Source organism: Castanea sativa, chromosome 1 (genome assembly GCF_040712315.1).
Source record: "Castanea sativa cultivar Marrone di Chiusa Pesio chromosome 1, ASM4071231v1".
Classification (NCBI taxonomy): domain Eukaryota; kingdom Viridiplantae; phylum Streptophyta; class Magnoliopsida; order Fagales; family Fagaceae; genus Castanea; species Castanea sativa.
In genome coordinates, this window is record NC_134013.1 from 39,660,926 (window position 1) to 39,671,414 (window position 10,489).

The 10,489-nt window shown below is 34.1% G+C and overlaps 1 protein-coding gene across 2 annotated transcripts; it reads left to right on the forward strand.

Annotated features, from left to right (window-relative positions):
* Nucleotides 1-3,759: 3,759 nt before the first annotated feature.
* LOC142622855 (kihadalactone A synthase LFS-like) lies at nt 3,760-9,438 on the forward strand. Of its 2 annotated transcripts, XM_075796410.1 has the most exons (11): nt 3,760-4,066; nt 4,151-4,346; nt 4,451-4,549; nt 4,717-4,768; nt 5,029-5,150; nt 5,236-5,336; nt 5,438-5,496; nt 6,107-6,163; nt 7,003-7,048; nt 8,818-8,897; nt 9,080-9,438. In XM_075796410.1, the coding sequence occupies exons 1-11, from the start codon at nt 3,974-3,976 to the stop codon at nt 9,192-9,194; spliced, it is 1,020 nt and encodes a 339-aa protein (XP_075652525.1). In that variant the 5' UTR covers nt 3,760-3,973; the 3' UTR covers nt 9,195-9,438. The 2 variants fall into 2 exon arrangements, with proteins under 2 accessions (XP_075652525.1, XP_075652526.1); XM_075796411.1 differs by lacking the exons at nt 4,717-4,768; nt 5,029-5,150 and having other exon boundaries at nt 3,841-4,066.
* Nucleotides 9,439-10,489: the final 1,051 nt, after the last annotated feature.

Sequence of the window (10,489 nt, forward strand, 5' to 3'; positions counted from 1 at the left end):
ACGATAACAGCTCCGGTGACATTGGTAAGGCTCCAGCAACAGGGGCAATATCATACAATGGCATCTCTAGTGGGTTTTCTTATGGGTTTGATTTTGAGTTGATTTTAGTTTGGGTTGAATTTGAGTTGAGTTTGGGATTGGTTTTTCGGTAGGATTTGGTTTGATTTTGAGTTGTATTTGGTTTGATTTTGTTGATTTTGTGTTTGAAAAATCAACTATTGAAATGGGTTTGCTGTTAGGTTTTTTGTTGGAGGTTTGTTTTGGTTGATTTGAGTTGGGTTTGGGATGGGTTTAAGTTGATTTCCATTGATTTTGGGATGATTGTGTTTGGATTTTGATGATGTTGTAATAGATGGGTTTTGGTGGTGGTGGTTGGGATGCAGTGGTGGTGGTCGTTGGGTTGCAATGGTGCTGGGTATGGTCTTCTTCTTCTTCTTCCTGGACATTGAAGAGATGAGGGGAAGAGAAAACCATTCTGTCAAAGTGAGAGTGGAGAGAGAAAATAAAATAAAATAATCATATAGAAAGCTACAATAATCGTGCAATTTTGCATATAAACAGTGTTTTAGACAAACTGATGTGGGTAGTTTCTTAACAAAAAATTGTAAAATTGGCAACTTTTTCTATTTTGCATCGACTGGTGTAAGTGCTCTTAACCAAACAAAAACGTTTTACATCTCTCCACTTTTCTACCCTCCCAACCAAACACAAATGAGAGAAATTAAAATATTTCTTATCCTCCACTTTTCCATTCTCTCCCCATTTTCTATCCTTCTACTTTTGTATTCTCCCAACCAAACGGACCTTTAGGATTTGTTGTGAAAATATTGTAAAAATGTTATAGAAATAGCATTTTTTATATATATATAAAATTTATTTTAGAAAATATTTTTAAGTTTTTTTTTTTTAATTTGTAGATAGTGAGTGAGAAGAAGCAGAGATCAAATCATTGTAGGATTGAATTTATTCAATCATTTTGTTGGCTTTATTCCATGCCAATTTGCTTGTAATTCAGCATTTAGAAACTCTTGTATTTAGGTGGGAATCATGTAAGAGTAATGTGTGTGAGAGTGTGAAGAAAAGCTCAAGAGTGTGCACTCAAGCAGGGGCTCGCGACTTGACCTCGCGACTGGCTCGCGACTGGACTTCGCAACTGGCGAGTCGCCAAAAAGGTACACGTGTGAAGCATGCAGGGAGAGCTGAAGGGTCACACCAGCTATCGCACTACAGGACAAAACCTTCAGCTGGCCAGGCAATTAGCTCGTGACTCGTTCCAGTCGCGAGCTCGAGTTACCAGAATGCCCTGTTTGGCTAAAACTGACTTTTCACATTCCAAACACACACCAGTATAAATACCCCTTATACGCACGTATTGTAGAGAGCTTTCAAAGAGAATTTTGAGAGAGAAACCCTAGAATAAAACAAGATTAACTCATCCATAATTTTCATCCTTTGATTCTCCAAAATTCCTCTACTCTCACCCTTTTCATTGCTACATCCTTGAGAGGTACATTTTAGCCAAATCCTTTTCTCACCACACCCATATCTGTGAGAAGGTTATTTGGTACTTGGAAAGAAGTTAGGAAGGGACCAATTGATATTGGTTGATGCTATGGGCTACAGCGGAATCCGGTAAGCTAGAAAAGACAAAGGTTCGGCGTAACCTTGTTAGAGTAGGAGCTTAGAGGGCTTAGGTACACTGGGTAGATTAGGCTTGGAGGGTCTTCTGCTGTTCATGTATCCCAACTTCATTCTCTAGTGGATTATTGACCGCTTGGAGTGCGGTGGAGAGGTTTTACGCCGAGGACTTCGGTTTCCTCTTCAATAACACATTGTTGTATTGTCTTTCTGTTTACATCTCTATTCCTTTAATCTTTACCTTTAATTGCTATTGTGGTTGTGATTAATTATGGTTTAGATTGTTTTACCAATTCTGATTTAGCTTATTTTCATATTCCGCACATACATTGTTTGATTATAAGCTTGTGTTGGTAATTTGTAAATTGGAGGTCTAAACGTTCATAGGTGTTTTACACACTTTTTGAACATTCAATCATATATGATACACTATAAAAGATTTCATTACTACCGAATTATCTATTGTATACCACCTATTTTGAGAAGTAATTATTATGTATTCATGGAGCACAATGACAAGCTGCAACTCACAATCATAATAGAACCTACTTCATATTCATGGTGGTCCCCACTAATTAAATTCACAGTGGAATTCATCATGATTCATGGATGTGAGGAGATAGAGCACCACATCACCATACTCCGAAAGTATTTAATGAATTTCCTATTTTGAGTGCTAATGAAGTTGTTTATTTGTTTGTTTGATTTTTTTTTTTTCGAGTACTCATGAGTTTAATAAGTCAAATAGTTAATAATTGACCATCAAATAAATATAGTTATGTCAATTATATCCTTCAAAAAAGGAGTTTTAAAAGCATACTATTTTTTTTTTTAATCTCATATTCTGAATTTTATAAGCTTTTAGTGTCTAGTAGACTAGTAATTAGGGGGAAAAAATTTAGACCTACTAAGTAATGACACCAAAAGGTTGACTCCTCCATCATACTAACTATCAATCTTCTTCTTCTTTTTTAATGAAATTTTTTTTAAAAAAAAAGTGATATTAAATCACTCACAACATATTATTTTTCAAAACATTAGGAATATATATTAGATGATTTAAGGAAACCTTATTCTCTTTTTGATAATTTGATAGTAACAATGGGGAGGAGGGGATTTGAATTGATATTATGGATAGACCCAAGAAGTACCAACTAATTAAATAACAAGGTTCTTAATAAAGAAACCATATTCTTGTTATTATGACTTATAAATTCTCTATTAAGTAATTAGATAAACCGCCAAAGACCTTATAGCTGAATTGGCACCTCCCCATGTACAAAATGCTTGAGGGTCTAGGTGGGAAAAGGTTTGAACTGTGAGATTAGCAGCCTGTTGTAATTACTTTTTTAAAAAAATAAAGTAATTAGATGAACCTCGATGGTATAGATCAAACACAATGGCAAGAGAATAACTATAAAAAAACTCTATGATTTATTCACAACTAAAAAATCATCATGGCAATCAAGGGCCTGTAATTTTGTGGCATTAATATGAATATTTATTTCAAATGTTTTAATATTAACCTTTTATTGATATTCATATTAAAAGGTAGATTATTAAAACACTTTAAATATATATATATATGAGTAGTGTTAGGAATACTACAAATTTTACTTTGTTAAGCTTACAAACTGATGTATCACGTCATTCTCAAAAAAAAAACTGATGTATCACGAACCATAAAGAGACAATTCAAATATTCATTTATAAAGTAGTTGAAACTTATCAATTACATATTAGTTTGTAAGTTTTATATAATAAAACTTTTAATACCTTTAGCATTTTCCTAAAAATATACTCCCTCCATCTCGTATTGTCTTTTACATTAAAAAAAAATCATTTAATGAATTATCTTTTACATAAAATGACATAGGTTTTATGCGGAATGTGGAACTTGAGTTTGAGAAAATAGAGTTCTACATTTGCCACATATCATTGAATTGTATAGAACTCGACTTTAGTGGAATTAAATTTTACTTTGAACTCAAATTTGACAAAGTTGAATTAAAAAATGCTATATAACTAAATAAGTCGTGATATAAGCTTTCACAAAATAATTTTCAAAAACTGAATAAACTAATGAATAAGTTTTTTAAAGGATGAATTTGTAAAATGAATAGTGGAAAATTTTGTTAGATTCGCAGACTTTGAAATGAAATGAATCGAAGAGGTTCATGTCCCAGCATGCTTGGCTTACCTTAAAGTAGTATAAATACACAATTCCTAAGTAGTTATGATGCACTTGCAGCAGCCAGAAAGAGAAAAATAAGGAATTTTCTTAATAGCTGAATTTGAAAGAAGTGCCCAAATCCAAATCCAAATCCAAATCGGTATGCAGAGCCAGGGAGCCTCAAAAACTTCAGTCCTCAATTGTATTGATCTCTCCAATCCCGACCTTCACCAATCTGTTTCATTACTTAAACAGGTACTGTTCAATTACATATCCATACCCATAAACAAACTATTACTATTTTAAAGCGTTTTTGTTTGTGTTAATTTCTTGGCGAAGGCCTGTTTGGATTCGGGATTTTTCTACGTCGTAAACCATGGGATAAGCCAGGAGTTCATGGACGAGGTTTTTGCACAGAGCAAAAGGATGTTCGAACAACCATTAAGTGAGAAAATGAAGCTTTTAAGGAATGAGAAACATAGGGGTTACACCCCTATTCTTGACGAGCTTTTGGACCCTGAAAACCAACTTAAAGGTTTGTTTTTTCCTGCCAAGTTTCAATATTTAATTTCTTTTTTTTTTCTCCAACTGGGTTTATCCTTATTATTTATCTATAATTTGTTTGTATTGTAAAATCAGGAGATTATAAGGAAGGATATTATATTGGAGTGGAAGTAGCTGAAGGTGACCCAGAAGCAGAAAAACCATTTTATGGTCCAAATGTTTGGCCTGAGCCAGGTAACTATAGGACCCTGAAAACTAAGCTCAAGCTTTTTTATGATTGGTGCTCTCTCGCTCTCTCCCCTGTGGTTCTATTGGCAGTGAAACCAGCTCACTATATATGTTTTTTTTTTTTGGGTTCCGTGAAGTATGTTATTGAATGTTGAACTTGTTGCTGTCTTTAGAACTAGTTCCTGGATGGAGGGAGACAATGGAGAATTATCATCGAGAGGCTTTGTAAGTTTTAGCAAACGTATAGTTTGTATAATGGAACTATTAGCAAGGTCTTGTATGCACACACATGCACATGCAGGTAGGATATGTAAGTGGCAGTTTCTTAAGGAGTCTCTTCGTGTAATTCTGGTTAACCGTATTAATTTGTGTGTTTAAACTTTGTTATTCCATCAATTGTCATAATTGTTCCCATGAATCAATTTTCTGTATAATGAATTCAAATAGGGTAAATTACCAACTATCTATTCCTTTTGTGCCTTCAGAGAGGTGGCAAGGACAGTTGCCAGGATAATTGCTCTTGCACTTGATCTGAAGGTTGATTTCTTTGACCAGCCAGAAATGCTTGGCAAGCCTATTGCAATCTTGCGCTTACTACACTATGAAGGTTGAAATTACAATTTTTGTTCTTGGAACATTTTGAATTTTTTGGCCTTGTTGTATCATTAGTAATACAGGGAGGGGTTTTTTAGGTGGAATTTCTGATCCATCAAAGGGGATATTTGGAGCTGGAGCTCATTCTGACTATGGTTTGATAACTCTCTTGTCAACAGACGGCATCCCAGGTCTCCAAGTAAGAAGACTGCTGTAAAAATGAACATTTTTTTGGGTGAAGTAAAACTCAAATGACTGTGTAATCTGATTAGTTGGTGCAATTTTGTTAATTGCTTGCAGATATGCAAGGATAGGGATGCTAAGCCTCAGATATGGGAAGATGTACCACCACTAAAAGGGTGAGTCAATTTAACATTCATGGAAATAGATCGTGTCTCAACATATGTTGTAACGTTTTTTTAGTATACATTATCTCACATTGTGTAGTAGCCTATTTTCTCTTGCATTTGTGATTATTTCTGCTGTGAGTTTTTATTCTGGATTCTATGAATTCATACTTCCAGATCAAACTTGGTTTTGAGCTCTTTACAACTTAATTAGATACTATAGCATTTAATAGGAGTCCCATCAATTATTTTTTATTTTTTTATTTTTTTGATAAGAGGAAGTCCCTTTATAAATAGATCTTAATGTAAAGCATGCAATTCAATCAATGAACTTACTATGTCTGGTATGTTATTGATTTGAAACGTTATACTCCCACTCCAGCATCATAATATTTTTGTTCCAGCCTTCCAGGTTACATTACTGTTATTGATAACATGCCAGTATGCCACCATTTAGCTGTTTATTGTTTTGCTGCAATGTCTATCAGCATGCAGTAAAGATCTTTCAATATGCTTTGTGTGAAGAATTACATGCTTGCATGATAAAATGTTAAAATGTAATAGAAAGCATTCTGTTTAATTTGGGATGGTGATTTTATTTTTTACGGTTTATCTTTGACAGAGCGTTTATTGTGAATCTTGGTGACATGCTGGAGCGCTGGAGCAACTGTGTTTTCAAGTAATGTACATCTCTTAGTTGTAGCAATGGTCCAAATTTCACTCTATCCTGTATAAGAGATAATTTTGTTATTAAACAAGCTTTGTGATACGTTTCGCTCCCCAGAGCTTTTCATCCTTAATTGCATTTGGTATTTAGTTGTTATACTTGACTGTTCTAAATTGTGTTGGCCTGGTCACTTGATGGCTATCATGTAAATGATCTGGAAGAGAATCCTGTTTATCTTCAAAATTGTAACATTTCTTTCCTCTAATAAACTTGTCAGTTGTGATTGTTGTGAACTTAATTGAAAGGGTTAAACCATGGTAAATATTTGGATTTGATTTTTTATTTGAGGTCTAGACTGTTTATATTGCACCATTTGTCAATATTGCTATTTGTCATCCAAATTGTCTTGAAGAATTCAAGTTGTAGATTTAGCCGTTTTGGAGTCGTTATACATTTTGAATCCCCAATCAAAATGTGAGAAAAATTATTCAATCATATATGAGCTAGTATTGCACTGATGAACTTTAAACTACTGAACTTTTCCATAGTACTAGTAGTGGTAATTATACTAATTTTAATGAGCTGTCAACTGTTAGTGTTGTTCTGGTTTTACTGGTAATCTAGCTCCAGGTTGAAGTCCACAGGGCCTAGATTTCCCCAATACATCATATCCAAGACAATATTCATGAACATATTCTTGCCACTGCTGATCTGTTTGTTTTACTTTTTCTTATAAAAGTTTGTTGTTGAGCATTCTCTGGGATGAAAACTCTCTTTTCTTTGCCAACTTTTCTGAAAATCTTCTTCCTTACTCTTGTTTGATTGACATTTTGCTTTACATGTGTACTCAGGTCCACATTGCACAGAGTTTTGGTGAATGGTCAAGAGAGATATTCTGTAAGGCCCCTGTTTTTTTTTCCCCTTTCTTTTTGAGTGAAAATTGTTGCAAGACCCTTTATAAGCCTTAGATGATCCGTGCTTATAGTATCAGTTTCTGCAATATCATCATATAAAGGGTCAACATTATTTTCTCTCTGTCTTCTCTTTTATTTATTACTTGCAGCTGGAATGTTTTTTTGCAGGGTACTGAATTGTGTTACAAATGGCCATTTACAGTTTCGCCATTTGAAAATTTAGTTACTTGGACCTACTTTTTAATATTTTCCCCGATTAGTGGCAGAATCAGTTGTGGTAGTTTTAAATGCGTTACAAATGGCCACGTAGAGTATTACTGTTTGAATCTTTAGCTACTTGGATCTACCTTTTACAGTTGACCCCTATTAGTGGTAGAATCAGTTGCGGTAGTTTTATTGTGGCCATCAGGTTGATCTAAGATAAATTATTCTCCTGAAACCTTGGTATTTTATTGAGCCAATTTGACTTCATTTTCATTATCAATATTTGTAGTGCACTGATTCTCTTGCCCCACTGACTTGCTCATTGTGTGTGAAGTCTGATCTATTGTGTTAGTTATATTAAGTGACTTGCTCATTTTTGTGTGAAGCTTTATCTATTATGGTAGTTATGTTAGTGTTAGCCTTGTTGAAGTCCTTACAATTATTGGGGGTACTTTCAGTATTTGAGAATACATTAAAAGCCTTATGTGTACTATGATAATTTTACACACACGAGTTATAGAAACATGTTCTCTATGTTTTTAATATGCGTGTCAAATTTATGCTAATTGGATGTTATTTATTATTCGATTCATAAACTCATCTTTTGAACCATAATTATAAAACACAATAACTTGAAATATAAAATATTTATATAGCCTGGTGATAACCGAATGGATGGTTTATATACTTATGATCCTTGTAACTTCTTTTGTAAGACATCATAATAAAAATAATAAAAACTAAAACTGCAACAACCTTGTGGACGTTAGATATTCTAACATGCGAGAAACTTTGGATAAGCTTACAGTTGCTATTTTGGTTAAATATTTTGCTAGAATAGCAACTTATCAAGAACTTGGATATTCTAAGTAAGACCTAAGATATAACTCATCAGACCACCTTTTAATTCCTAACACAACCTGAAAACCCTCTCTTTGACAATTCTAAACCCTAAATCCACATCTTCCTATCCCTAAACCCACCACAACCACACATAGACATATTCACGTAGCCCTAATTTTGGGTAAGCAACATAAATCCTGTATTCTTATATGTTTGTGCTTATCTTCCTTGTTTCTATTATGTTATTTGTAGCTAACAAATCATGGATTAGATTTCTCCTCTCCTAGCAATTGCGAGTATGAATAAAAAGACAAACAAATCTTTTAGCTTCTTTCTATTTTTAAGACCATTTGAAATGTCTTGGTGGCTTAGAATCGAGTTGTACAGTAAATGAAATTGTTAGCTGAGTGAGGAACTTTAATTTGGATCCTATTCTTGTTTAATTTGCATGATATTTAAAGGATTGTACTAATGCATAGGGCTTTCATTGATGCTCCCATTTCTGCGGAGTCTAGGACGGGGTTGGCAAGTAGCCTTACCCCTAATTTTTCGTGACATTTACATTTTGTATATTTGGTGTAATTCATTTAGTGTTTTTATTTTAATTTTTCTTAATTTACAAAACATTTTTTCTATTACTTTCATGTACAAATTTTGAAATTTATAATGGTTCATGCATATCTTATTTCCTTTTCCCTGTGGCAGATGGCATATTTCGTGGAACCTAGTCATGATTGTCTTGTTGAGTGCTTGCCAACCTGCAAGTCAGAAAATAATCCTCCCAAGTAAGTTAATACCTTACACATTCACTTTTTTTCAAGGATATTGAAGATCTAAATCACCCTTAATGTATGAGGATAATTAGGTGGCAGTTATAAAAGTAGTCATATGCATGAACTTGGAAATATTAAACACTGCGTTTCAAACTCTAACTTTTCTATTTCTATGCATTTCTCTGTTTTGCTAGGTTTCCACCAATCTTATGTCAGACTTACTTGAGCCAACGATATAATGATACTCATACTGATCGGAGTGTATACAAAAAACCTCAAACTTCAATTTTGCCAAAAAATATGTTTTGAAGACTTCAATTTTGCCACAAAATATGTTTTGAAGACGTAGAAGTCATCATGGACTCTAGCAATAGGCCGGTGATTTCTTCTTAAAGCATTTGTCTCCTTTGTGATGTGTATATGGTTATTCTCATCATTTGCATGAGTCTCCAATAAGTATAAGAAAGCGAGTGAAATAAGAAGGAAGAGTGGTGTGTGGTGTATGTAGCAAAATGTAATGTTATAAGTATCAATAAAACTTCTCTTTTATTGAGAATTCACGTGTATTCTACTTGAGTGTGGTGAGACTTATTCACCAAGTGTTTGATAAGATTCTTTCTAAATGTTAGAATTATTATTATGGAAAAATTTCCAAAGCAAGAAAACTCAACAGGAGATCTAGCCTCCCTAAGTCGCCAGTAAAAAGTTCTATCAAACCAAGTATAACCAGTTAGCAACATTTTATAGATATTGTTGGACTTGGTTTCTACATATTTATATTTCTCTAAGCAATTCACACGGGTTGGGAAGATTTGTCAGTCATTGTTACTTTATGATGGAATGGTGATGTATACCTAAGAGTAGTGAACACCCAAACTCAAAAATCAGAAAATACCCATTTCTCCAAACCCAAACCAAAACACAATCCCACAGTACCTATCAAAACACAACCCCAAGGTACCGGAGTGGGGGGGCCCTTTTTGAGGATTTTGATCTCAGCACCAGAGCGGCGGCGAGCAGCGATGACTGCTGTGGTGTTGGGGCTCTCCACTACCTGAGATTGGGTTTGTTTTTGGCTAATTCTTTTCTTTCTTTGGTGGGGGACAATAAGCAATCTTAAGTCTTAAAGAATTGAGATGCTAGTTGACAAATATGTTTCATAAGCATGCTAACTAATGAATTTGTTCTGAAAATCATGTTAAATAGAAAAAAAAACTCGGTTGTTGGGAAAAGGTTTAAGGATTGTTGGGAAAAAAAAAAAGATTTTAGGGGCTTTTATTGTCGTTTTTCAAATTTTCTTTCACATCATGCCTAGGTCCTCTTTGTAGACTTACTGTCCTATGTAAGGTATTCCCTAAGAAGTACGCCTTGACCGGGTGGGTCGGAAGTAGAGGATTAAGAGTCATCACCTGGTTTTGGTTTAGGAACAGACTTTTTGACCCCTTGCAAAAGTTTTCACACCAAATACTAGATTCGAAATTAGGGGACGTCTTGAGAAGGTATTAGAGCAACCACATCAGCTCCTTTAAAAGATTCCGTCTATTTTACACAAAAAACTTACTTTTAAGATTTTACACATTCATTTTTACAAAACATCCACATTA